This window comes from Equus asinus, chromosome 25 (assembly GCF_041296235.1).
Source record: "Equus asinus isolate D_3611 breed Donkey chromosome 25, EquAss-T2T_v2, whole genome shotgun sequence".
Classification (NCBI taxonomy): Eukaryota; Metazoa; Chordata; class Mammalia; order Perissodactyla; family Equidae; genus Equus; species Equus asinus.
In genome coordinates, this window is record NC_091814.1 from 18,404,174 (window position 1) to 18,432,100 (window position 27,927).

The 27,927-nt window shown below is 56.9% G+C and overlaps 1 protein-coding gene across 2 annotated transcripts; it reads right to left on the reverse strand.

Annotated features, from left to right (window-relative positions):
* Positions 1-9,502: 9,502 nt before the first annotated feature.
* On the reverse strand, positions 9,503-26,899 carry INSRR (insulin receptor related receptor). Of its 2 annotated transcripts, XM_014836935.3 has the most exons (23): positions 26,750-26,899; positions 25,594-25,753; positions 21,563-22,114; positions 19,682-19,985; positions 19,445-19,587; positions 19,088-19,232; positions 17,977-18,191; positions 17,558-17,684; positions 15,943-16,181; positions 15,381-15,548; positions 15,091-15,286; positions 14,862-14,903; positions 14,565-14,785; positions 14,192-14,328; positions 13,946-14,108; positions 13,633-13,738; positions 12,906-12,958; positions 12,490-12,719; positions 11,870-11,980; positions 11,577-11,736; positions 11,128-11,257; positions 10,860-10,994; positions 9,503-10,594 (listed from the first exon to the last, which is right to left on the reverse strand). In XM_014836935.3, the coding sequence occupies exons 1-23, from the start codon at positions 26,771-26,773 to the stop codon at positions 10,351-10,353; spliced, it is 4,005 nt and encodes a 1,334-aa protein (XP_014692421.2). In that variant the 5' UTR covers positions 26,774-26,899; the 3' UTR covers positions 9,503-10,350. The 2 variants fall into 2 exon arrangements, with proteins under 2 accessions (XP_014692421.2, XP_044614426.2); XM_044758491.2 differs by lacking the exon at positions 11,870-11,980.
* Positions 26,900-27,927: the final 1,028 nt, after the last annotated feature.

The following is a 27,927-nucleotide window of genomic DNA, read 5'->3' on the forward strand; positions in this document are numbered from 1 at the left end:
TCTCCTCATGGCCGGGGCAGCAGCAGCGGGTCAGACCTCAGCTCTTCCCTCTTGCTCGGCTTGTGGAGGCTGGGGTCTGGTCCCCGCTCAGCCCTGCATGCTGCTGGGCTAACAGAAGGGGCTCAAGAATGTGTGTGTGGGGGCCAGCCCCAGTGGCCAAGTGGTTAAGTTCAGTGCACTTTGCTTTGGTGGCCTGGGTTCAGTTCCAGGTGTGGACCTACACCACTTGGCTATCAGTGGCCATGCTGTGATGGCGGCTCACATACAGAGTAGAAGAAGATTGGCAACAGATGTTAGCTCAGGGCAAATCTTCCCTAGCAAAAAAAATAAATAAATAAAAATAAAATATGTGAGAAATGGCCTGTCTGTTGGTGTTCCCCTCCCAGAACTCTCTCCCTGAGTTCCCAAATGTATTAGTCTGTTGAGCTGCCGTAACAAAATACCACAGACTGACTGGGTGGCGTAAACAACAGAAATGTATTTTCTCACAGTTCTGGAAGCTGGAATTCCAAGATAAAGGTGCCAGCAGAGTTGGTTTCTGGTGAGGCTTCTCTTCCTGAATGGCAGATGGCAGCCTTCTCGCTGTGTCCTCACATGGCCCTTCCTCTGTGCTCATGTGGGGAAGGGGGAAATCTCTGGTGGTCCCTCTTCTTATAGGGACACCAGTCCTATCAATTAGGGCCTCACCTGTATGACCTCATTTAACTTTAATTACTTCTTTCAAGGCCCTATCTCCAAATATAGTCACATTGGAGGTTAGGTTTTCAGTGTATGAATTTTGAGGGGATACAGTTCAGTCCATACACCCAACGTCAAAGCCTGTCCTCTCCCCTCAAGAAGCTGGTGTCCTAAGGCAGGTAGGACCCTGGAGGAGTCTCTGCAATTCAAGGCGGTGGTACCCAGAGTGACGTACGTCCTCCAGGGCCTTGGGGAGACAGCTCCCCTCTGGCTGAGGTGACAGAGAGGAGGAGGCACAGAGGAGAGCACAGTTTGGGGGCATCTGGGCTGGGCCTTGATAAGAAGTCGTGGGTGGAAAGGGCGTCCTAGGCGCGGGGAAGTCTGGGCAGGCGTGGGGCCACGTGAAGAGCGTGCTGGGTCAGATCAGGTTGCCATCCCCACTTTCTCCTTCTTCTTTCTCCTGCTGTGGGTCCTTGGGGAGTGTATGTGCTGCCAGAAGTTCCTCAGGCTGAATTTGCTGTTAAAGTGAATTGCAACGTGGCAAAGGAGAGAGCTGTCTGGGGCAGCCGCAGGAGGAATCCTGCAGCAGCTGGAGCCCCTGTGTTGCAGCCGTGTGTCCAGATGGTGCCGGGGTTAGGGCTGCCAGCACCTGGAGCGGGCAGAGAGGGATGGCGAGGAGAACACGGGATCCTGGGAGTCTGGAGAGACCATGGAGAGGGTCACCAGGGATCCGAGAGTCAGGTTCCAGGACTGCTCAGATGTGATCGGGAAGGGAGACCAGTGAAGAATTGTGGAGGATCCTGGAGGACTCAAGGGACCCCAGAGAACCTGAGGAAGCTCCAGATGTTCTGAGGGACCTTCGAAGCTGAGGGCGTCAGAGGCACCAGGGGATTTGGGGGTCAGGACAAGAAGAGTTCAAGGGGGTTCAGGACCTCGTAGATCCTGGGGGCTGGAACTAGAGGTCTAGAGCGGGTGGGGAGATTTAAGGTTCCCACTTTCTCTCCTCCGGCAAGGTCTAGAGTGTAGACTTTGTGGCCGAGAAGGAGTCATGTCACGGCAGCCAGCCCTGCAGACTGCCTGGTGCAGCCCCGGAGGCCACAGTCCTCCCATGTGGTCTGAACATCACCCACGACCACCTGAAAGAGAAGGCAGGAAGCCCTGTAGATGCCTTGGGTCAGGCATCGTGCTGCGTGGGGCGCAGTGGACTTTCCATTTGACAGTTGAGTTAAACTGAGGCTAGGAGAAGTTAATTACCAATAACTCACTCAAGCAAACTGCGAAGTATGTTTAACAAAGATTCAGTTCAGGTCTGGCTCCAGAGGCAGCATTTTTTCCCTCTGCCCCTGCTGGTTTGTTATCATTAGTTCGTTGAGCACCTATTGAAAACCTATTATATGCTGGAGTGTGTGATAGTTTCAAGGGCTAAAAAGATAAATAAGACATAAGGACAGGGGAGATACATAGGTCAACAAACTCGGGTAATTCAGAATGACAGGAGCTAAACTGGAAGCATGGGGTCCAGAGGGGTGTACGAAGGAGTGGTCCCTTCCGCCTGGGATAAGGTTGCATGGGGGAGAGTGGTCAAGAAAAGCTTCAGAAAGGAGGTGGTAGTAGACAGAGCTGGCTTAAAGGGTGAGCAGATGATCCTCAGGAGAAATGGGCAGGGAGGGGTGGAGGAGAGTGGAGGATGTTCTGGGTTGAAGGAGTGGAGTGAGGAAGGCGTGGAGACAGAGCTGCAGTGCCCTCTGGGGATGGCAAGGCTGTGAAGGGGCAGAGAGCTCGAGAGACGAAGCCAAGAGGTCAGCCTGCCTGGGAGCTTTGTTTTTAGCTGGTTGGCACTGGGGAGCCATTGAGAGGCTTCCAGCAGGGAAGTGATGAGATCCGAGTTTCATCGATGGTGTCTTGTAGCACTGGTTCTTGCGCGGTGCCGAACTGCAAGGATCTGTCTACAAGCCTCTCGCCCAGTCAACAGTGTGCTCCTCCAGGGCAGAGCCTGGCTTCTGCCTGTCTTCGTGACTCCTTCACCCACTGCAGGACCTATGGTACGCAGATGTTCAGCACATCAGTACGTGCTAAAGGCAGTTTGGTGCTGGGGCCAGACAATTGCACAAGCCGCCATCCCTGCCCATAGGACGGATGCCCATCCCTCTCCAGAGCCCTCTTCGCCCAGTGTGCGGCACCTACAACAGGATATGGCTGAACCTCAACTCTGCCTTTTATTAGTCATAGGACTTTGGGCAAGTTATTTCACTTCCTTAAGGCTCAGTTTCCTCACCTGTAAAATGTTGGTGATAGTATGAAGCCCTCCAGATTGTATGTGTGTTAGAGTGATGACAAGTGTAGACATGTGGGAGGTGCTCAACACATTTCAGCTATAAAGTTACAATAAATAATACCCACCATGTGTGCCGGTCACTTACTGATCGTCTCTCAGCTCGGATCCCTCCCGTCTTTTTTTTTAATAATTTAATTTAATATGTTTAATTTATTTTTTTTCCTTTTTCTCCCCAAACCACCCCCCCTCCAGTACATAGCTGTATATTCTTCGTTGTGGGTCCTTCTAGTTGCGGCATGTGGGACGCTGCCTCAGCGTGGTTTGATGAGCAGTGCCATGTCCGCGCCCAAGATTCGAACCAACGAAACACTGGGCTGCCCGCAGTGGAGCGTGCGAACCCAGCCACTCGGCCACGGGGCCAGCCTAGATCCCTCCTTCTATACTCTGCTCTGTAAGGCTGGGGCTGAAACTCTGCAAAGCACATTTGGCAGACTCCTTTGCCAGTGGGCTCTCTGTTAGGTTCTGTGGATAGGGAGGTCGGCTACTGGCAGACAGGGGAGGACTGGCTTCTTCCTGTCTGCTTCCTTTCAACATTTATCTAGCACCCTGGGCAGCACTACTTCCCCCAAGATCTGGATCCCACCTCCGTGGGGAGCCCTCCCTGAGAGTCCAGACTCTGACAACCCAACCTCACCTGCTTGTTCTCCCAGCCTGTGGCTGGGAGCTTCTTCCTGCAGTTCTCTCTGGCTTACTTAGTGTTCCCTTCTTGCTTCCATCCCGCCCACACCAGTAAAGCCAATTCCTTATATCCAATACTCCCTGTGGAAATACCTAGTGTGGTTCCTGTTTTCCTAAGGGAACTCTTGACACCAACATCATGGCTGTAATGGCAGCAGGTACTAAGTGGCTGTGGATGGTGCAGAGATCAGAAAGGGCCTGATCGGGGAGCCTCAGAGACCAAAGATGGGGCAGGGGATGGGGATAGATGGCAGGTCCCCACAGAGCACAGGCCAGTTGATGGGCAGCACAGTGCAAGCTGGCAGATAGGGGAGACTCTAGACTGACTGAAACATGGGGTTTGTATTGGGCTGGGGCGGATCATGATGCTGGAAAGGCAGGTTGCACCTAGAAGTGGAAGGCTTACATCCAGAGGGATGCAATAGAGATGAAGAAGGGCCTGAAGGATAAGAGAGGACAGTTCAGCTTGCTCTCAGTCCTTGAGGCAGGGTCGGGTGGTGGAAGGGGCTGGACCTCCAGCAAGTGGCTATGTGACCTTACACAAGCCATTTTGCCTCTCAGATCATTGATGCCATCCTCTCTAAAGTGGATTAAAAAATATATATATATATAATACACACACACACACACACACATGCACACACGCTTTGGACATAGAAAGCTCTTTGCCCGCACAAGGAATTACTGACATTAGATGCTATTCTGAGTAGGTGGGGAAGGGCAGCTCTGGAAGAGGGGCTCACAGGAGCGGGGAGGGTATTTCCAGGCTGGGAAAGAGAGGAGGGTGGGAGCCCAGTGGGGAAGAATGTTGGGGGAGGACTCCAGGAGTGTAAGGGCCACAATCACACTGGGAGGAGAGGTTGGGCAGAGGGCAGGGGAAGGGAAGGAAAAGGAAGAAACGTTTGGATGACGGATGTGGCATGTCTGAGGAGTGAGGGGTGTGGGAACCGCTGTAGGTGGGGGCTGGTCCTGCAGGATTGGGAGGGGAAGGGGCCCTCATTTGTTGTGGCCCCAAAGAAACTGCAAGCAGAGAGCCGTCGACCCAGAGAATCTCTGAGAAGAGTCTGCTTTTCTCTACCTCTCGCCTGTTTTGTGTCTTCCCAGCTGCAAAACAACCTGAGGTTACAAAAACATGCTGTCAATCCTAAATTCACAAAAACTGACTTTGGCCCAGCTCAGACATGGAGGAAAAAATTTTCTTGGAGGATGTTTATGGGTCAGACCCTGCAGTACCCAACCAGGTAGAGAGAAGGCAGAGCCAGGGCCCTGGCAGGCTCCGACCTCAGCCATCCTGAGCCCAGGACCTTGACCATCTGGGCAAGAAGTCTCCTTTTAAAAGCAAACTGTTTGTTTTTCACTATATAAATAATGTATGTTCTTTAAAAGACATACAGAGAAAACACAATCAAGCCAAAACTGGATATAAATCATCCATAATTCCATCTCCCAGATGTATTTTTATACTTCCAGATATTTTTCTGAGTTTGCACATGTAAGCGCAAAAACGGCATTTATTTATATTATTTGTAACCTGCTCTTTTTGCTCTGCACTTGGTTGTGGCCATCTTTCCACAGCACTAAATGTACTTCTACAGCATCTTTTTAAATGATGTCACAATTAGATAATGAGGACCATAATTTGTATGGAGCTCTATCGCTTACAAAGCTCTTGGCATCCATTCCCTTATTCCAGCCCTTGGCCTCCTGTGTGGAGGTCTCTCCCTTAGCAAATTCTGCTTCTAAAAGAGGCCATCCTGCCTCCTTCCACCTGCATCTCCTACCCACCTTGGTCTACAGTCACCTTCATTCTTCCTGTTTTGGCAACAGTTGATTTCCACTCCAACTGCCATTTGGAGAGCTGGATGCTGGCTGGACCCCTCTCCTCCGTTTCCACTTCTTCTTGCCTGACCCAGCTGTCAACACTGTCCTTTTGTCCACACTCCTTCCTTCCTCTGACTCCCAGAGAGGAACAGGCCCCTGTCTCATTTTCTTGCAAATCCTTCTTCATAGTCTCAGAATTTCTTCCCCGCTGACACCCTGGTCTTCCATGCATCATTCATCCTTCCCCTCTGTCCCCCTGCACCTCTGCCCACACCCCGCCCCCCTGTTGAATTCTGCGTGAGGACCGGCCTGACACAACCTGAGAGGGTGGGAACCGGAGTGGCCCTCTGCTCCCTCAGGATGTGCCCCTCCTTCCTCTCCGGAAATGACCGAGCAGAAAGTCTCCTGTTGTTGCTCACAAGTGGGGAGGTGTGGGGACCAGACCCACAGAGAGCAAAGGGACAGGATGGGGTGTCCTCAAAACTTCCATTGCGTGTGTATGTAAGACGTCTGTCTCCTGCCTGTCAGTGCCTCTCTCCCACACTCCCCTTTGTCTGTTTCTCCCTCTCCTCACTGCCTCCCCAGCACTGCCATCCTTTCCTGTGCTCCCTCTGTCTGACATCTGAGAACGGCCTTGGGGCTTGAGAGCTACCGCCACGGGGGGAGGGGAGTGGAGAGAGGCAGGAAGGAGTGTATTGTGCCCCTGAATAAGTGCCCCCTTATTTGCCTAGGATTTCCGCCAACATCTTTATCCTGGGAGTGCCTCCCTTCTGCTCACCCCACTGCTTACCAGGCCCCTGTCTCTTCTCTCTCTCCTTCTGTGGTGGGAGTGATGAAGGTGAGAAGAGAAGCTCCTGGCCTGCTCAGTCCAGGACACCAGGCTGTTCAGGTGTCCTGCCTTTCCTGGGACCAAATGAGGGGCATGTCTGGGGCTGGAATATCTACTCAGTCAGCCAACATCCTGGGCAGGGGACTCCAGCTCCTGGCTTTGGAGAAGGCAAAAACCCCTGAGTTAGGGTAATCAGAGATCCAGGCCCGTTGGTCACCTCACCCCTCACCACAGCCACTCTGAGCACCTGCCCCATGGCCCTTAGGCCTCCTTTCGCTAGCAAGGACATCAAGCCTCTTAGCCCTGTGGCCCTTTGAGACCCTTACTTCAGGCAGGCATCGGCGGTACCTGAGGACTTGATCTCCGTCTCCTGACCATGTGCCTAGGGCTCACGAAGCACCCTCCCTTCTGACTCCATCCCAGCCCTACCAGCCTGGATTCCAGATTCCTGATTTGGCACACGTGCAGTGTCACCTGGACGGATAGTGCCACCCTAGTGTCCACTCACTACTGGTCCCTTTAGATGAGTGACCCAGAGGGGTTCCTGTTCATGGAAGGTGACCAGGAGAAGACTCAGGTGTTCAGACCCTCTGACTCCTGGGCAAAGATAAGGAGTGGGTAGGAGGTGCCAGCACACTGCCCATCAGTCTCACAGGGATCGGAGGAACCCAAACTGCCCTTCCCACCCCTGGGGGCAAGTGGCATGGTCTGAGGGGTTGTGCACAGGAGGCTCTGGCTGGAAGGAGGAAGACCTTTGCTACGGGGTGGTGGCCATGTCCTAATAGCTCACTGTCCTCAGCCCCAGCTGAAGGTTGGAGAAGGCAAACAACTCGTGGACCAGGGGAGGAGCTTCCACAGCATTGTTGACACCCAGCCAAGGGCAAGGTCCACAGTTTCTACCCCAGGGTTACCCCCTGGCTGGGCATCTAAGATCTAGTGCCCTGCCATCCAAGCTCCCTGGCCCTTGGAGAAAGCATGGTGTTATGGGGCTGATCCGAGAGCAGGAGAGGGATGCTGACCTCTCATGTCCTCAGACCCTGCTCTTCCTCCTACATGGTGACAGCCAGGAACCACCTTGGCTGCAGCCTTCTGCTCTGTAACCAGAGCCTAGAGGAGGAACTGTGAGTGTCCCAGATCGTCCTGCCTCCACCAAGGCCTGGCCCAGTGACATAGCCCACCTGACCTCAGACCACGTCTACCCCCGTCCCAGGCCTCTGGGCCTCTCACCATGGAGGACTCGATTCTGTCCTCCCTACCCCACAAAGATGCATTGGTTGGTCCTGAGCTTGGAGGGGGTGGGACATGAGACCCATAGCTGTCAGCATCCCTTTGCTCATGTGGGGAACTTGTCAAGAGGACACGCGGACAGGCCCAAGAGGATGGATGGTAAAATAATTCTTTGATGCTAATCTGTCGCCACTCCATTTCCTTCCCTTCCTAGCCAGCTGCAGGTTATTTTGTCTAGAATTCTGCTTGAATCTAGAGGAAAAGAGGAAATAAAAAAGGGGGTTTTTGGACTCTCTCTTTTAGTCATTGCATTTACCCTTCTGCCTCTGTGGTAGGCGCCCATCACTCCCTCCCCAGGTCAACCTGTTGTCTGTCTCTAGCTGTCTCTGAAAGAGCACATACTTCTTCCCTCCACAAAGCTTCCTTGTATAGTTGGGAAGTCCTCCTGAAGTCTAACTCCCATCTCGCTTGCTACTTGCTAAATCCAGTTCTTCTCTAGCACATGGATCGCAGGAGAGTTTGTCTTCAGGCATCCCTACATCCTTCTCCAAAAAGTTCTTCTGAGCCAGCCACCACCTGCTTATCTTTGGAGGTGGAGTGCAGACAGCATTTCTCTGAAGCCCTCTTTTCTTTGACTCCCAGTCCCTTCCTTAAGCCCTCCACATCCAGACGGCCAGCGCTTCCTGAGCACGCAATGTCCAGGACTGTGGAGGTTAGAGGGCATGGGTGCTGGGGAGAGGGCTTGACCCCACTGCTGCCCTCCAGGCCTGTGCAAGCACAGGTATGCCTGTGTGCTCAGTGTGAGTGTGTGGGTCTCAGATCTAGGGCTTCTGTGTGGAGTCCCTCCTCCCTTCCACTCTGCCGGAGGCTTGTCCGAGACCGGCAACACAGGGAGAAGAGCACAGCCTCCTCGACTCTTTTCTCCCTTAGTTGTAGTTCCACAAGAAACCATTAGGGGTCACTGTTGCTTCAGCCACCAATGACAGCCAGGGGTGCTGGGGCAGGTGGTCCTTGCTGCCCACCCTGACCCTGTCAGGGTAGTGTATATGGGTTGTAATTGCTATCATAGAGATGGCCTCATCTACACAGACTCATGCCCACTCCACTCAGGCCCTGCCCTAAGGAGCTGTGGTTTGCGGGGCAGCTGCTGGAGTGAGCAAGCATGTTTGCAAGTGCAAATCTCCCCAGACCCTGGGTGTGAGCAGCTTGTGGCAGAGCATGGCGGCACGGGAGCTCCGGCCCCGAGGACCTGGATGCAGAAAACACTGGTATAGGATGCTAAAAAGCCCTGAGCCATGACCAGCCCCTTCTGCTGCCACCTCCTTCACCAAGGTTTTAAGTCATTCATCTGTAACTCTCCCCTTCAAATGCCCTGATGGCACTGGCACAGGAGCCTGCAAGTGGACTCCGCTGTGTTCCCTGAACATGCCTCCAGGGCATCTCTGCTCCTGGGAAGGAACAACCATAGGGAGCCAGACACACAGACTCTGCTCTGATGTGTGTCCCTTGCCTTGGCTGGGTGGCATCCAGCACGGACTGGTGTTGTCATCAGGGCCCCTCCCCCACCCCATGTTCTGCCCAGCTCAAGTCTGTGCTGTGATATCCCAGGAAATGTCTGCCCTGTGGATACAGCGAGAGACGACCTGAAGATGAGGTGTGGGAGACAGTCGGTGAGGCTGGGAGGACAGTACAAAGCTGCCCTGCCCGGCTCAACCACTTCTGGCCGCCTGAGCAGCAGATAAGAGCAGGACTGTCCAGCTTCACTGCCATGGCAACCCTGGCTGCTCAGGTCCTCATGGAGGTGGTGTTTGACAGCAGTGTATTTATCCTGTATCACCGCCTCAGGGTCACCACCTCAAGTCCCCAAGGAGGGAGGGAGGAAGTTCATCCAGTGTTAACACCATGTAGATGGAGAGATAATGGGCTGCCCGGGACCAGGGTACAAACAGACTCGGCATTTATTGTGCCTTCTCCAGTCTTCCCATGAGAGGCAGGGGGTGGGGGGCAGGAGTGAGGGCAGGGAGGAAGCAAGGCTCTTAGAGCCTTAATAATCCAAGGGTACGAGGGAGGTTGAGGGGAAGAGACTGGGAGATGGGGTGAATCACTCCAAGGGATGCCCCTGGAGAAGAGGAATGAGGAGCACCAGGCTGGGGGCCCTGGGTGTGGCAAAGGAGAGGAAGAGGTGAGGGTAGGCCTACAGGGCCAGGCCGGGGACCCGCTCACCTAGGTCCCTGGTTCTCCCCACCACCTGGTGCATGGGGCCGAGGGAAGGAGGTGAAACACAGTGGTAAGAAAGGCAGTCATGGGGACACCCCATCCCCAGCACCCCAAACAGGGGCAGAGAGGTTTCCAGGCTGATTCTGGTTGCTCATCTGGTTTCAAGTGTGTTGATGGCCCCAGATGTCCACAGGAGACCCAAGCTGAGGGTGGCATTCCCTGGACTCTGCCTCCGGGGCGGGCAGGCCTGTCTTCCTAGCCTGAGTAGGGTCTCTCACTCCGAGGGCCAGGACATCTCGTCCGTGGTCTGCTTTCTACTCCTTCTGCTGTGACCTTGCTTACTTTCTCATGGAGAACTCAGACTCTTGAGAAAATCTTCCCTGCGTGAGTCTGCCCTGACCCCCTCAGTCTTTCCTGCTCCTACTTTCTGTCTCACCCTCGGCCACCCCCTACCCTGTCTGAGAGTGGGGTAGGGGTGTGAATGTCTGCATATCTCAAGGCCCCGAAGTTCAGGTCCCTTACTCTCTGCCCATGGGAGACCAATCAGCCAGGGAAGGGGGTCCCCTCAGTGCCCTGGACCCCCATTTTGGGGGCTGCAGTTTGAGGAAGCCCCTTTTGGGGTTGGCAGGGAGTCGGGCTCTACATCAGTGGGCAGCAGGGAAGCCTGGCCCCCGCGGCACTCGGGGCTGTAATAGAAGGAGAGGAGGCGGAAGGAGGGCCTCAGCTCCCCCTGTATGCTGTCCAGGATGCCGGTGAAGGTTGGGCGCAGGCGCGGGTTCTGTTGCCAGCAGCGGCTCATCAGCTCCTGCCTGGAGGGGTGGGGCAGTATCAGAGGAATCCAGGACCACCCCCCACAACACTCCCAACTGAGAGTGGGGGGAGGGGTCATGGGGCATTATGTCTGGGCGGGTCACCGGGGAGTGAATGAGGGTTGTGGTGGGGATTTAGAACTGGAGGGCTCAGAGCTGGCCATCAGTGGAAGTAAAGCATCAGAGGAGGTAGGCCAGAATCCTGGGGCGGGAGGCAGGTGTGGGCAGAGCCGGGATGAGGAAAGGGCAGGCTGGGGTGACTCACAGCTGAAGCGGGCAGCTCTCCAGCTCCTCCAGGACCCCGCCATCCATGACAAACTTGAGCACCTGCTCGTTGGATAAGCCCTGGTAGGGCTGTTCAGCTAGGGTCACGATCTCCCAGAGCACCACGCCGAAGGACCTGGAGGACACGTAGGAGGGCCTGAGCCCGGCACGCTGCACGCTGCTCAGGGCACCCTGAAGGGCTGCACCCAGACCTCCTCCCTAGACCCTGCCCCACATCCCCTGAGCCCTCTGCTCCAGCCAGGCCCCACCAGACATCCGAGTGGGTAGTGAAGATTCCATCTTTGAGGGACTCGGGGGCCATCCAGCGCACAGGCAGCAGCCCCTTCCCACCCTTGCGGTAATAGTCTGTCTCATACACGTCTCGAGTCATCCCGAAGTCTGGAAAGTAAGGGTGGATGGGTGTGAGGCAGAGAGCCACACACCAGCTCCTGCCCCAGGAATGCTTCTCCCAACCCTCTCCACCTCCATAGTCTCCAAGAATCCTGGAACGTGCAGGCTCCAAGGACCTCAGGGATCATCCCAGCCAAACCCCTCTGCCCTTGGATGACGAGACTGAGATCCAGGGCGCGGAGCTTTGCTGAAGTTCTCACAGGCTCACAGGGACAGAGCAATGGGCTAGACTCGATCTCCTGAGGCCTAGCTGGGGAGAGTCTCTCCACTCCTCAGGCTGCCCTCACCCGCCTGGCACCCTCTGTACCCCCAATCTTGACGGTGAAGTCCTGGGACACCATGCAGTTTCGGGCTGCCAGATCTCGGTGCACAAACTTGTTGGCAGCAAGGTAAGCCATGCCATCTGCAATCTCACCAGCCATCTGGATCATATCTCCCAGTGCCGGCCGTGGGAGCCCAGGGTTGTTCTAGAGCCAAGACAGGGGCTGGTGAAGACAGAGCCTAGAGGCTGGACTCCTACCCAAGGATTACCCCCCAAAACTGTGCTGAAGTCTTCTCTAACTCCCCAGTCCCTTGGTCCAGGGTCTTCCTGGTCCCCACCTCTGCCTCAGGCCGCAAAGATCGAAGATGGCTCTTGAGGTCCCCACGGGTCATTAACTCCATGATGACCAGAGTTGGCTGGCCCTGAGATACCACACCCAGGAGACGCACCTGGGACGGACAAAGAGCCTGGTTGCAGGTCTACCCAGCCCCCTTGACCCACCTGGCCAAAACCTTGACCTGCTGTGGTCACAACCTGACCCAGACACCAACCCTGAGCCTAACCCCAACCATGACCATAACCCTAATCCTGACTTAACAATGACCCTGACCCTAACCCATGACCTTGATCATATCTGACTATCATCTCAATCTTCATGATTGACCCAACTCTGACCTTGATCCCAATGATAACCCTAATAATTATCTGGGCACTCAATATTGACCCCTAGGCATGACCAATCTGAGCCCAGCCATGATTCTACCGTGGCCTTGCCAGGACCCTGTTCTGACTCTAACCACAAGCATGACATTTACCCCAATTAGGATTCTAACCACAGTCCCAACCCTGACCCTATCAGGTGATAGGTGCCTGAGGTGCCCTGGTCCCATCCCTGACCCTATCTCTCTTACCACATGACCTAATTATGACCCTGATAATGCCCCTGACCCTGTCTTACCACATGGTGACACTTGAATGCCTTCATGACAGAGGCTTCCTTGAGGAACTCAATGCGTTCCCGTGGGCTGGCCAGCTCATTCACTGTCTTCAGGGCCACGGGCGTGGACTCCTCTCCAGCCTCAAGTCCTTGTGCCAGCCCCTCATATACCATCCCGAAAGAGCCCTGGCCCAGTTCTCGGATTATGGAGATCTGCTTCCGAGGTACCTCCCACTCGTCAGGGATGTACACTGAGAGGAGGTGGGGGTCAAGAGGCAAGGCTACTGCTCTCTGTCACGCCTCCACCCACTTCTCTCTTCTTCTGAAGGGCTCGGGTCCCAAGGCTGCCTTCTCCAAGAAGGTCTCCTGGAAGTCTGCCTCTCCTCCCCTCCCGGCTCCCTTTCTCACAGCACCCGTCCACCCATCCCCAGACCTACTATCAGAGGCACTGAAATACTCCGGATTCACAGAGGTGTACAGGGTGCTGTTTCTGCAATGGGAGGAAAGAGCATCAGGCTGCAAGGTCCTCAGGAAGGAGCAATGTCAGAGGACAAGGAAGAGGGAGTTGCAAGGAGAAGGGAAATAACTGACTACACCCCCAGCCCTGATCAGGGTGACCCCTGGGAAGCCCTAAGCACTTTCCAAACTGGTCTTGGTCTTAGTCCTGGGATCTGGGATCTGATGGGCTGGGAATAAGGAGGCCAGGAGTAGAGGGGTTCCTCCCCCCTCAGCTAGTTCTTAGAAACAAGCTAATCAAAGCCTTGCCCCCACTTCCCTCTTGCATTCAGCCCCGGGGGGATCTGACATCAGGCATCTGAGGACATATTCTGAGGTCTCCTGCCTCTCCCCTTGCTATGGTAGAACCAGCTTCATTTTTTCTCAGGCCAAGAGTGCGGTGACAGATTGTCCTAGTGTGCCCAGATTGAGGGGTTTCCCAGTATGCGAGACTTTTACTGCTAAAGTCAGGAAAGTACCAGGCAAACCAGGATGAGGTGGTCACCCTAGCTGAAAGGTATGTCCCCTCCATGCTGCCCCCAGGGGAAGAATTACTGCTTCTAAGGAAGTCCTTTCTGCTGTCTTATCTACTTCTCTCCTACTACACTGACCTTGTGATGAGGGCGCAGGGAGAGGAGGGGGTTGGGAACTGGTGGGACTTTTCATCACCTCTTCTTCCCATAGAAGAAACCAAGGGCAGCAAGAATGATGAGCAGCATGAGCCCCACAGGGGTGAGAGTGAGAAGGACGTGCAGACTCCCGGAGTCTTCCTCCTCTGGCGGTCAGAGGACAGGGTCAGCAGGCAACAGAGGGTAAGGTCAACGATAGAGGAGCCAGGGGGTAGAGGATGCTTCCCTTTCCACAGTGGGGAAATGGGGAGGGATGGGGTGGAGGGGTCTGTGGTTTCTACAGTGGGAGATGTGGCTGGGGACCCAGGTGGGGCTGTTTGGGAGTACAGGGCTGGGACAGAGGCCATGTATACCTGGGCCAAGGATGTAGAAAGCAACACTCTCTGTCCAGGACCCATTGCCAGCCAGTGAGGTTGCCCGAACTCTGGCAGAATAGTTTCCGGGGGGCAGCAGGGCCAGCTGGACCCCCCCAAACTTGGCATATCGCAGGCGGGACACGCACAGTACTGTGGCCTCCTGAGGGCAACATAGAACAGCTGGCTGGGAATAGGATGGAGGCACAATTTGGGGCAGGGTTAAGGGTCCCCCGGGGTACCTACCTCCCCTAAGCGGCGGTACTTGATTTCATACTTGAGGATGAGTCCGTTGGGGTCCGGTGGCTCCAGCCAGCGCAGGAGGACACTGCTTTTGCTGGCCACCTCCCAGACCACCTTCCCTGGGATTCCATCCGCCTCTCCTGCAGGAGAGGGCATCAAGCAGCCCAGCCACAAGTATTTCCTCTTCCCTCCATGTTCAAACCCAAGGGGGCTAAACCGGGGGGTTTGAGGAAGCTCTGGGATTATGGGGGACTGGGAGGGGAGAGCGAAGCGAGGCTCTGGAGTTAGCGGGAGGTCAAACTCGCTAGTTGGAGCACTAATTAATTAGGGTCGTTGGCGTCAGTGGCGGGGGTAGAAGGTGAGGGGCGTCACCTACTGTGGGGCATGGTGCGCGCGAAGACGAAGGTGGCCGCGCTGCAGCCCACGGTGTGCGCCGCGTGGTTACAGGCGTGGATGTCGATCCTGTATTCCGTGAAGTGGCGCAGGCCACTCAGCACCGCTCGCTCCCGGGGTACTTTGTCCTCCTGGATCTCGAAATCTGAGCTGTTCCCCCCAAGCCTGAGGGCCCCCACGGCCCGGCGGTGCCGCCCTGAGTCCCTGTGGAAGGCACGAGTCAGAGCCAGGGCCCGGCCCCAGGACCCTGCCCCTCAGCCCCGGCCCCGCCACCGCTTACATTTGAGGGCTCTCGTTGATGGACGTCACCTTCCAAGGGGATCTGGGGAAACCAGGGAGGGCCCTGTCAAGCCCGTCCGGAACGCTCCCCCACGCGCTAAGCGGCGGCGAGCGGCCTCCAAACCCACCCACAACCCAGGCCCCGCCCACAAAGCCCCACCTCCAGCAAGACCACCACCCTCATGGCCCCGCCCATCCGACCCGTCCGGCCCGCGTGCTCCTAGCCGCACTTGGGGATGGTGATAGCGTTGTGTAGAAAGTTTTCAAACTTCTTCTGGAACGAGGCCTCTTGCGCTTCCAGCGGTGGCAGGACCTGCCCAGGAGGTGGGTGCTGGCAAGGGCAGCAGCCGGGCTCCATCTCGGCCTCGAGTTCCCCATCTTCGCGGTCGAAGCGGGGATCGTTGTTGCTGGTGGGCAGCCGCAAGCCTGGCGCGGCGGCGGGGAAGGAAGTAGTTAGACGGCCAGCGCCCGCGGCCCGGGGCGCCCCAAACCCTCTGGCTCGCGCATCCTCCCCGCGCACCACGGTGGCAGTAGTCATTGAGGTAGAGGTCGCCGTCCTCTGCCAGACGCTGCCACAGCACCAGGTAGTAGGTGATGTTCCCGTTGCGCTGGGTCGGTGGCTTCCAGCGCACCAGCAGGTGGGAGGAGGAGTTGGAAGTGGAGATGACGTCCTGGGGCACCGTGGGCGCTGAGGGTGTGAGTAGGGTACAACTGAGGTGCCACGGATCCGCCTTTCAAATACTGTCTGGTAACGGGCACCTCTCTCTGGGGTCTGACATTCCCTTCTCCTGAGAAATAGGTGACTCTCAACCTCCCCTTCTTAGAACTCAGCATTTTGTCCTTCCCTTGTCCCCCAAAGGCCCTTGAATTGTCTCAATCGTTCCCCCTGTGCTCTCCCACCCACAGCCTCCCTAGGACCTAGGCGATGCCTCCTCTTCCTTCTAGGACTCAAGCAGCTGGCCTGCTAGCCTTGGTGAACCAGGTGTTCAGTGACCCAGCTTCTCTATTTCTGGTGTGGGTTTCCCCGTTCTCACTAGGACCCAGGCATCTAGCTCCCATCCCCTTCGAAGGCTTCAGCCTACCCGCAGGCAGGGTTCGCAGGTAGACAATGGGGCTCTGGGCTCCTTGGTGGGGGCTATCCTCAGCAGTGGTCAGCGTGATGGCCCGCACAAACACTGCATACTGCGTCCAGGGCTTAAGAGGGGCGAGGGTCACCCCTGGCTCCTGGGTACGGCTTAGGGGCAGCTCCACATCCAGCAGATTCCAGCTCTGGGTCCCACAGGCATCTGGACCTACGTGCTCCGTGGCATTCTGGAATGGACTGAATACCCCATCCCTGGAGCTGAGGGGCAGCTCAGCCTTATCCCCAGTTACTAGCACCCCCCTCCTCTCTGAATCACTCCAAGACTGTCATTGTCATTCTTTTTCCGGTACACACAAGGGCCTCCAGAAGCAGGTATGGGTCTGCCCTCTGGGGCAGGTAGCCTGTGGGCATGACACACTCACTGAGTGGGTCTGCTCAGAGCTGGAATCGAGCCAGGATCCCCAGTATCTGTCTCTGAGGGAACGCAGCCACAGCCACACTGCAAGGAATGATGTTAGGGGAGCTTCCTGAAGGACCTCTAAGTTTCTCTGCCTTTTGAGCCCAGAGGCAGCTGTGTATAGTTGTGCAGATTGTGAGCTGCACAAGCCAGGGGTTACCATTTACGTTGCAGTCCATGTTAGCGCTCCTCAAAGTGTGGTCCGTGGACCAGAAGATTCAGCTTTACCAGGAAGCTTGTTAGAAATGCACATTCCTGGTTCCTACCCAGGACTAATTGAATCAGAATCAGTGGGGGAGGGCCCCAGGAATCTGTATTTAACAAACTGTCCAGCTCCCCCATGCTGGACACCTTCACCTACCACTGAGGCCTAGGAGAACCTTGGCCATATGAGCAGGCCTCCCACCATTGACTTCCCTCCTTCCTCCAGGCCAGGCCCTGTGCTAGTGGGCAACTAAGACCTCTCGATTTTAATTCATAGGAAAAGCTTCTAAGCCAGGAGGCTCCCATCTTCTATCTACCACAGAGGGAGAGAACTCCTCACTCCTGCCCTCCAGCTTGCCATCCCAAATCCATCTCTCTCCTCTAAGGATTTCCATTTTTGATTCCTAGCCATACTTTTGGAGAAGTCTTGTGGTCTAACCACTCTCCCTCCTGCTATGGTCAGTACACTCTCTCCAAAGCAAAGAGCAGCCAGTCTTTGGCTGTCCCTGTTCCCTCGCTTCCTCAGGCTTTAATGAAATGCTGGCAAAGCTGTGCATAAAACTGGCCAAATTAGTGGGTACTTCCCAGACCGCTGCTGGGGCAGGAGCATGTGGTCAGTACAGAGCATTAGCATAGTGAATTGAAGTTTAATTATCCCAGCCATCCCAGCGGGGCGCCTCTCCTGGGCTCTCTGAAGCCCTGATTGCCCTCTCCGTTTCACTGGGTGAAGTGAAATGTAGAGGGATGAAGAAGGTGAGAGGAAAGCCAGATATAGACCCTACAAGGGAGTGCGACTTAGGGGTCCTGGCTTCCTGGCTCTCCACAGCCCCGCGACGCTCTGCCCTTACCTGCCTGCTGTCGTGAATTAAGTGGCGGGGTCTGATTCGGACCCTGCTGCCATTCTGGCCCCGCCCCCGCCCCGCCCCGCTCTGGCCCCGCCCCCGGTACTCACGACTCCTTGTAGTACACTATGAAGCTGAGTAGGTCGCGAGCCTCCAGCGGCTCGTAGCGCTCCCAGCGCAGCAAGATGCGGTCGGCCTTCGTCACGTTGGACACGAAGCGCAGGGTACGAGTCTGGCCTGGGCGGGGCGAGGGGAGAACCCTGCTCTCAACTGCGCCGTCACCCCCTTGAGCCGCCTACTTCCAAGCCCCTACCCTGATCCCGCAGCATCCCACCCCAACACGGCCTCTGAAGAGAACTGATCACGTTGTCCCCATCAAGCGCCCCCTCCCACCCGGGGGCGTGTCCGGTGTGTTTCAGTGTGTGTGAACGTCTGCGTGTGTGCGCGCGTCTGGGTGTTTCCTGCCGTCGAGTCTCTCGTTCGCGCGCGAGTGCGCTCGCTGCTCTGCGGTTGGGGTGTCGGGCCTCACAGGCGGCGCGGTCTCCGTTGGTGCGCGGGTTGATCTCGGCCTTGTTTTGCCGTCCTCGCGTGCCGGTCACCTCCTCCAAGCGGTAGATGTGCTCCAAGCAGAGGCGTGGGTTGAAGGCGAAGTAGATCTTGCCCACGGGAATGGTGAGCCCAGCAGCCACCCAGGAGCCCAGCTGCTGCAGGTTCTGGTTGTCCAGCACATACAGAGTGTAGTTCCTGGGGGAGGCCAGGGACCTTGCTCTGCACGGGAGGTGGGGGCAGGGGGTCGGGAGGGGTGCCTCATAGGCTTCTCCTGGAGGGGCTGTGCTGGGAGCACAGGGGAGGAGGGGCGCTTGGCAGCCCACTCACGCCCAGCATACATGGGCCATTCATACACACCCACTCTGTGTCACTGACCAAGAGTGTAATGTCTGGCGAGTCACCCACATTCTGCATCTTTTCCTCATCAGTGAAATGGGGTCGGCAGTTTCTCTGCCTCCCTCCTTCCCTCATCTCACATTAACTAGGCACCTGCTATGTGCCAGGCTCAGTCCTGCCTTTAGGAACATGGGGAGGAGTGGGACTCAGTCTGGGGCTATGCCTCTTCTGTTGAAGAGGCTGGAGTGTGGGCACTCCTGGGGGTACATGGCAATGTGCCAGGAGACATGAGAAACCACTTGGCTGGATGGTAATTTAAAACATTATTTTGAAAAATCCTGGCTACATTATGGGTAGGCCTTGGCTGGTAGGCAGTAGGAATGGGTTTCAAACCCACACAGTCTTGCTCTGCAGCTGAGAGGATCACGTGATAGTTATAGCCAACCCATAGAGTTATATGTTACTATAATTTATATAGTATGTAATGCATTCCAAGCACTGTTTTAAGGGCTTTATACATAACAACTTAAGTAATACTCACAACAGCCCTAAGAAATAAGTAGTGTGTACTTATTACCCCATTTTACAGATGAGAAAAGTGAGGACCAGAGAAGTTAAGTAACCTACCTAGAGTCACACAGCTAGTAAGTAGCAGAGCTGGTTTCAGAACCCATGCTCTTCACCACTGTTTTGGGAGTGTTGGGGAGGAGATGTGATAGAGGGAACTGGTCAGAGGCCTGTTTCTGACCCCTTACCCATCCACCATGGCATCCCCCCGGATTAGTTTCAGGTTCTTGAAAAAGCCCAGGGACACGAGGGCAAAGGAGTGCTTGATTTTGAGGAAGCCGGTGATGGTCTCCACCAGGCCCAGGCTGCGCTGCAGCTCCTGTTCCAGGTTGTCTAGGGGATGGGAAGACAGGGCTGGAGCAGGGGCAGGGAAAGTGATGGGTCCACAGGGTGAGGGGGCTGCATGGGGGCCCAGGGAAGGGGGGCCCTCAGGGCTGGGATGGTGGGCCATGGAAAGTGGTGCTTTAGCTTGGTCATTGTAAGGGGCGTGGCTGGGAGGAAGGGTGTGGCCAGGGGAGAGGCACGCCCCTGAGGAAGGTACTAACAGCCCTGGCGAAGATTGAGGATGAGGCTCCCCTCCACGTGGGTGCAGCCCACCAGATCCTGTGCCGCCTGGACAGAGTCGATGGTCTTGGTGCCCACCTTGCACTCTTTGGGGCACAGCCCCTCGCACTTGTGGCAGAATATGCTAGCAGGGGCAAGCGGAGGGTGTGGTGTGAGCCCTGGACCAGTGTGGGTCTCCTCACTGCTCCAAGGGTGCCCCCCACCCACCCAACACTCACCTGCTGCCATTACTGGTGAAGCCTGGGGGGCACTGGGCCAGGCAGCTGCCCTGGTGGATGCCAAAGGTGGAGGCACGGCCGGGCACAGAGCGCAGGCTGGCACAGCGCTGGGCCGTGACGCAGCGCCAGGATTCATGCTGGTAGGTGCCTGGAGGGCAGGTCCGGTGGCAGGCGCCCTGGAAGTAGAGATGGCGGCAGGCGACGCAGGCACGAGGGTCTTCCGGCCGGCTGCAGCCCCCCAGGCATTCGATGTGGCAGCACTCACCCCGAGCTGTGCAGGCCAGTCCACGGGGACAGGGGCACACTGTGGACAGAGTGCTGCATTAGACCTGAGCCACGACTCCTTGGTCCTGGCCCCGCCCCCTCCTCCTGGGATAAGGCTCTTAGCCTGCTCCCAAACCCCTCCCGTTCTGATGACACTGGTTGCCTACTCTGTTTTCCTTAGACAGGGGCTCTTGAGGACAAGGACCATGGCCCTTTTCTGTGGCTCCCCACCTCCCACAGTGCCTGGTCAGGGGTGTCAGAACTCAGGACAGAGCAGTGACCTTGTCCATCAGGGCTGCTGCTCCCCAGCCTGCTGTCCTGTCTAGGCCTGGTGCCCAGATCATCACTGGGCATGGTGCCAGGGCGAGCCAGCCAGCTTCTCCTGAGCAGCTAGCCCTGGGGCAAGGTGGGCCTGGGAGTGTGTGGAAACAGGCGCCACCACTGGTCATTTCACCCAGGCCCCTGCCCATACCTCCTCCCCTTTAGTGCCCTGCCCTGGGCAGGAGGCGGCCCCAAGCAGCAGTGGGTGGGTTTGGGGCTGGGGGCCTAGTGGCCTGGGAGCTCTGCACAGTGGCAGCTGGATGTCTGTGGGAGCGATGCGGGTGGTGGGGGTCAGCCGGGGCATGTTGACACTATACACGAGAGGGGACTGGTGGCAGCTGTGTTTACAGCCAACAGGGAGGCATCGGGACGTGGGGCCCAGTGGATACAGCAGGGGTCTGGTTACTCTTCTGCCCTGAGGCGGAGGCATTTGGGTGAGGGGGGCTGACTTCCAGGAGCTGTGTGGAAAGAGCCCCATGTTGGGAGACCCCAGATCTGCTCCCAGCCTCTGAATGGTCTTCCTTCCCTCCCCCATAACTTTCACTTCCTCCACCAACCACCCCTCCTTATTCCACTCCTCCCACTCCTCTTCTCCACTCCAGTCCTCGGGTTCCTCTCCATGCATCTTACTTCTTAAAGAAGATCCCGCCTCACATTTTCGTCCTCACCTATCCTGTCGTTCGTCTGTCACTTCCTCCTTTCTCTTCCCACCCGCTCCCAACCTCCCCGTTACCATATCACCCGCCGAGCCTGGACCACCTGCGCTGTGGCCACTTTCATCAGGAACACAGAACAGCTACCATGGCCCAGGCACCACTCGAATGCTTTACAGAGTAGCTCATTCCTCATAACAAGCCTATGATCATTTTACAGGTGAGGAAACCGAGGCACAGGTAGGCTAACTGAACACAGCCAGTGAGTAGTGGAGCTGAGATTTGAACCCCGGCCGTCTGGCTTTGCACTTAACCACTGCCCTATACTGCTTCTTGTGCTGCCGCCTCGTATCCACTCACACCTACCCTTTCCCCCACGCCCACTTGGTGCCTGTCCTTTACTTCCGCCATGACCACCTGACGCTGTCTTTTGCCTACCCCTTGACTGCTTCACGCCACACCAGTTATTTAACTTTTCCGAGCCTCAGTTTCCTCATCTGTGAAACAGGAATAGCAATAGTACCTGCCTCATAGGGTAAGTGAGGATTAAAGTAAACACTGGCGGCAAAGTACTGACCCACACCATCCTGTGGCTACCCTGTCCTCTCTGTGCCCCCCAGTCGTGCTCTGTGCCAGTGCCCACCTCTCTGGCAGTGGCTGGAGGTCCAGCACCTGTAGTCGGTGTGCCCGCTGAAGGTGGTCCTGGCACAGGGTTCGCCAGAGGCACCCAGCACGCCGGGGCATACGTCGGCACACTCCTCACCCAGCTTGTTGCCCACGATGTGGTTGGCGCCAGGTGAAGGCTGCAGCAGGCCCCAGTCAATGGTGGAGAGGTGGCAGAGCTCCTGGTTCTTCTCCACACGCACAGCCCCACGCAGCACGGCCCCCAGCGCCGGCAGCCCCACGTCACGCAGGTGAGGCATCTCGAAGATGACCAGCGCGTAGCCCAGGAAGAGGCGGGCACCGCGGATGACTGCTAGGTTGGGGAAGAGGTCACGCAGGCTCTCCAGGCCATAGACACGGAAGAGGAGCAGGTAGTCGGTGATCTGGGTGAGGCGCGGGAAGCTGAGGCCATGGAAGTCCTCGCCTGTGGCTGTGAACAGGAGCAGGATCTGCAGGTGGCCCTCTACCACACTGCAGTTCTCCAGCCGCCGCAGCTCTGCCACCTCTGAGCGGATGTCCAGGCTGGGGCACACTGTGGGCACACACGGCAGGCAGCTGTCAGGGCAGCCTGGTCCAAGCACTCCATCCCACCCTGGCAGCTTTGGAGGAAGAGGACCACATTGGGAGTGGGACATTGAGGGGGAACCGGGCTCTGCTGTGGGTGTGGGGTGACCTCCTCCCTGGGCCTCCGAAGCCATACCTGCAGCTTGCAGGATCTCTCCCAGATGAGCCAACACGGACAAAAGTGAGCTCTGGACCTTCCCTCCCAAACCCACTTCCCCTGCTCGTTGACTGCAAATTCCTTCTTGCAGTCGGACTCCAGATCTAAAGGCATCCTCGCCTCCTTTCCTTCTCTCACCCCCCACACCCCATGGGCTCTGTCTTTAAAATAGATCCAGAACCCAGCCACTTGGCACCACCGTCACTGCTTCATCATCATCTTCCCCTGGCTTTACAGTAGCAACCCCCCTACTTCCGCCCTTGTCCCCTCTGTGGTCTGTTCTCCACTCTAGCCAGAGTGATCTCGAAACACAAGCTGGATCATGTTCCTCCACTGCCCATTCCCCCGCAATGGCCTCCATCTCCCTGATATAAATCCAAAGTCCTCAACGCTGCCTACAAGCCCTCTGCAGCCTCTCGGACTCCAGCCCCTTTCTCTCTCTCCTTCAGCCACACTGACCTCTTTGCTGTTCCTCAAACAAGCCAGCCAAGCTTTGCTTGGTGTCTTTGCACCTTCTGTTCCCTCTGGTTAGAACACTCTTCCCTCTAAATGGCTCCCTCCCCTCCTTGAAGTCTTTGCTCAAATGTCACCTCCTCAATGTGGCCTTCCCTGACCATCCTAGTTAAAATGACACCCCCTCCGACTTCCTCCTTTATTTTTCTCCATAATTCTTTTTTGTTAAAGATTGGCCCTAAGCTAACATCTGTTGCCAATCTTCTTTTTGTTTTTTTTTCTTCTTCTCCCGAGGCCCCCCAGTACATAGTTGTATATTTAGCTGTAGGTCCTTCTGGTTGTGGCATGTGAGATGCCGCCCCAGCGTGGCTTGATGAGCGGTGCTATGTCCGCGCCCAGGATCCAAACTGGTAAAACCCTGGGCCGCCAAAGCGAAGTGCGGGAACTTAATTAACCACTTGACCACTGGCCCCTCTCCATAATTCTTAACACTGGATAATATATAATTTACACATTTAGTTTGTTTACTGTAAGCTCCAGAAGGGCAGGGATCTTTGTATAATTCATCGCGGTATCCTTGGTGCCTGGTACAATGCCTGGTACAAAATTGGCGCTCAATAAATATTTGATGAATGAATGAATGAATGAATTCTGTAACTGGGAGGCAGTAGTCTGAGCTTCATGCCCTCCACTTCTCTCCCAGGCCCAAGGGAGCTAGGTGCCTGGTCCCTGCATTTGTTTTACTCTCACAGGGACATTCTGTGGCTCCTCAATGCCAAAAGTTCAAGCTTAGGCTCCTCAGCCTGACGTTCTGGGAGTTGATAAACTGGTCCTCACTAATATCTCCAGCTCTAGAAGAGTTCCTTGGCCTCGTAACAACCTCAGCTCTTGTCCTGCAATCTGCAGGGCCAGCTCCCCCTTCCCCGACCCTCTGATGTTGAGTTAATCACTTCCCCTTCAGGCTCGGCAGCACTTAGTCCAGCACCCACACCAGAACACCTGGGGCATCTCCCCAACATTGCCATCTATATCTCTATCATCCCCTCCAAGGAGGGATCTCCTGAGGGTGAGGCCCTTGTTAGTCAGCTCTGCATCCCCCCGCACTTAGGGACTGTGGGTTCAGTCGATGGACGTCTAGATCCCAAGTCCACTCCTCCCTTGGGGACCTGAGTGTGTCTGGTTTCTTCAGACCCCTGGCCCCAGCCTCACTTCCCTTTCTCTCCCCAGGGCACCTAGGACCATTCCCCTAAGTGGGCTGGATACCTGGTCCCTGCACTCACTTGCTCCCAAGGATACCTTCTATGGCTCCCACTGTGGGACAGTCAAGTCTGAATTCTTCAGCTTGCCATTCAAGTCCTGCCAACCTCTCCAGCCTCTACCCTCTCCCTTCCCACCTAGCCCTCCAGCAACATGGCACACATTACACATCCCTAGGCCCATCCTCTGATGGTTAAGAGGCGGGTGGGCAGGCAAGGCTGGCTCCCTGGGCTTACTCCACACTTTCCCTCTGTTGTCATTCATGGTCCTGGGCTTGGCTCTGCCCAGCAACTGTGTGTGTGTGTCTGAGCACATGCACACACACACACACACACACACACACAAAAGAGAGGGAGGAAGAATGAGAAAACACTTCTAGCCCCTCCAGGCACAGGCCAATCAGGCTCTGCGAGGCAGATGGGGGTTCTCTCAGGCGCCCACATGCCACTTCCCATCATGCCCCTGCCTCGCTAGGGCTCCCCTGATGGGAGTCATTTGGAAAAATAAATCTACGACCTTCACAGATTAACCCCTGCCTCCCCTCAGGACACAGCCCTGTGCAGAGCTGCACTGGGAACGGGACATCTGGGTCCCTGACCAAACACCAGCCTCCCTCCCCCTCAGGGACATGCTCCTGTCCTGACGACGGTGCTCAGGGCTGGCATCTGCTGTGCCCTGTCCTGTCACAGCCCTGGAGGAGGGGAGGGTGTGTGAGGGAGGGCTGGGCCTTGCAGGCAGTGCCTCTGTGACGAGCACCCTTCAGGGCACCCCCTACCCCAACCCATCACATCACTCCTCTGTCTCTGTAGGAGGCGGAGACTGCCCTGCCCCTGCAAGCTCCCAGTCTGGGGGCATCACAGGACCCCTCCGGCAGGCACAAAGCACTGGATTCCTGAGCTCTGTGTGGAAGCGAATGGTGGCATTGCAGAGGGGACATCTGTTCATCCTGCCCCTTTTGAATCTTCCACCCTCAGCTTTTTTTCTTCTCCCCGCCAAGCCCCCAGCACCCCCATGAGGGCCACTTAATCTACATGATCCTCCCCAGAAACCCCACACATGGGAAGTGTCTAACATAGGGCACTAATGAAAAGCAGCCCCCCACCCCAGTGGATGGGCCCTAAGGGTGGGGGACACAGGACAGGGGCCTGGAGGCAGGAGCTTAGGACCCAGTCTAGCCTGACCTCTCAGTTCTCTGAACCTGTTTCCTGTCTGCACCATGGGTTCAGTTACCCAATGGTGCCAAGTTCTCAGCCACCTGTCTGGCTCCTGACCCCTTGCCATTCAGTGGCTCTAGAAATGACCTGTAAGACTCCCCCGCTCATATTGGTTCTCATTCAGGCTTCACTGGGATTACAGTCTCACAAGCAGGAATGGAGGACAGGTATTCATCCCTCTGTTTCAAGGTCCTTTTCAACTCCCAGGGAACTGAGAGTAAAACACCCTTATGTGGGGCACTCACTGCTGTCCCTGGTGGGAAGTCCTTGTGAGAGCTGACCCCAGTCTTCACACTGCAGCAGGGAAATAGGTGTGTTCTGGCTGGAAGGGAGACGGGGCTCCAGGAGACAATGCTGGGCACTCACCCTCCAGTGCATCCAGGCCAAATCCCAAGGAGAGGAGGATCACAAGCAGGCATGCCACCCACGGCCACAGACTGGGCACTGCCATTGTCCTGGCCCTGCCTTGTGCCCAGTCCTGGCTCTCCTCCAGATGTCTCAGGGCAGGAGAAGGGTCTGACATGCCCTATGGGACATGGAGACCAGGCTTCAGAGGGGAGGGGAAGGGGCTGGGCAGAGCCACGAGGAATCCCACACAGAGATGGCAGGAGACAGAAAAAAGGAGTGACAGCCACAGAGACACAAAGCAGTGACAGGCAGCTGGAGACAGAGAACCCAGAGAAGAGAAATGGGGACAGAGGTGCAGACAGCGACAGGGAGAGACTCAGAGGGGCCTCCAGAGGGAGAAAGTCACACAGGGTGCAGAGCAAAAGGCAGGCCAAGAAGCGGCCAACCCCGAGGGCAGGGCGAGCGGAAGCCGGGAGCGTGCCGAGGAGAGCAGCTGGGGTCCCGGGGAACGGGACTCGCAGGGGAGGGTCTCCCCGGATCCCTCGGGGCGCGCTCGGCTCCCGGGCGCCCGCTCGCTGCGCTCTCTCCCGGGGCCGCACGCAGGGGCCGCGCCCAGCTCCCGCCCTCCCCGCCCCCAGACCGAACGGATTGGTCTGCTGGGACCTCTCGGTTCTCCCCGCCCCTCCCGCCAAGCCAAAATATTTAGCCTGACAACTGAGGGGGATAGGTCTGTTGGGGAAATAAGGCCAAAATACAGGGGGATGGTAGGCCAAGAACCGAGCTGCCCCCAACCCCGCGGTGGCTGCAGTGGGTCCTCCCCCTCTCGCCCCGGACTTCTCCCAAATGGGGCTGCTCGGTCTGAGAGGCAGCGAACGGGGGCCCCCGGGAAGGAGTGGTTCTAGGTTCTGACACCCAGTGCCTTGACACCTGCGGGGTAACTTCTGGCAGCCGCCACCCGGCGGGAAGCGAGCTAGTTGAAACCTGGTAGGAACACGAACTGTGTCTCCTGCATATTCAAGCCCTTCCCCTCTCGCCTCTCGGAGCCCCTCTCAGCCTCTGAGGAGGCCGCCACATTGGGGACAAGAAGCTCTGTCCTAGCGCTAGTCCTTTGGTTCTGACCAAGATCCCCGTAGAGAGGGCAATCACCCTTTGGGCCCCGCCTCTGTCCGGTCACCTTCCTGAATTCAGGCTGCTCCATCGGTCTGTTTGTCCCTCTCTGTCTCGGGGAATTACGGGCCGGTCTGTGCTGGGGCCCCGGCGGAGAGGAGAAGCGCGCGCCTCAGAGGGCTTCATTCGCTTGATCCCTGGGGTCCTTGTCTGCCTTCTCCCCAAGAGTCCCTCCTCCAGGACCCCTCTTCCTCCCCCCTCCCCGGCTTGAGGCAGTCCGGCTCTGGCAGCCACAACGGCCTGCGGGGTGGGAGTGGCTGGGACCTGCCCGCGGGCCGGTGCTGGGGATCCTGGGGCTTTCCGGGCGGGCTGGCGGCCTCCTAGGACAGACGGGTCCCCAGCTCCACCCGCGGGCGGCCCCCGCGTCCGAGGAGCTAAGAGAAGATCTATTAATTTCTCCGTGCAGAAATCGATGCTCTTGTCAGGGCGGCGATCGATGCCAGCCCAGCCCGGCTTGGTCCTACCCGGCCTGGGGGCCAGCGCTGGACGGCCGGGGTCAGGGGCTGACTCGGGGTGGCGAGGCGCAGAGCAGTGGGGTCTGCAGACCGCGCCCCCACCCACCCAACCCGGGCGTAGCTCACACCTTTGCTCGCGAGCTTCTAGCGCCACCCTGTGGCCTCTCCTGGAAATCTGCGTCTCGGCTCCCTGGTCTCTCTTCTCTGGCTGTTTTTGGGCGACACCTTCCCTTTCTCTGCCTCTTCCGTGTTTTCCTTCGCCAGGACCTGCATTTGGTGTTCTGGGGGTTCCTTCCCAGTTCTTCCTAGGGTTTAGAAAGTGTTTCACCTAATTTATTCCAAGTGACATCCCCCACTGCCTCAGGCACACGCACCGGGAGGAGGGAGATTCGAGGCCGGGGGCTGGCTAGGATGACCTGGACGGCAACCTTTTCCCCAGCTCAGTCATCTCCCCTCCCCCCTAAAGGCAGCTGCTTTAGGCCGATAGAAATAACGTATCAACTTCCCAGTTCCCCCATTCCCAGCAGACACCTCTGAGGCGTTCTGCGGCGGCCCCTCCGCGTCTCCCGGAGCTAGGGGGGTCTTGGGGGAGAAAGCTGGCGCGGGGGCCCCCAAAGCGGTGGGGACAGAGTTGGGGGCTTAAGAAAGGAGGAGGAGGGGTTGGAGCCGGAGGGGGCGGGGCGGGTCCGGGCGGGGGCCGCTGGCTCCGCCCTTTCCTGGCGGCTGGGTC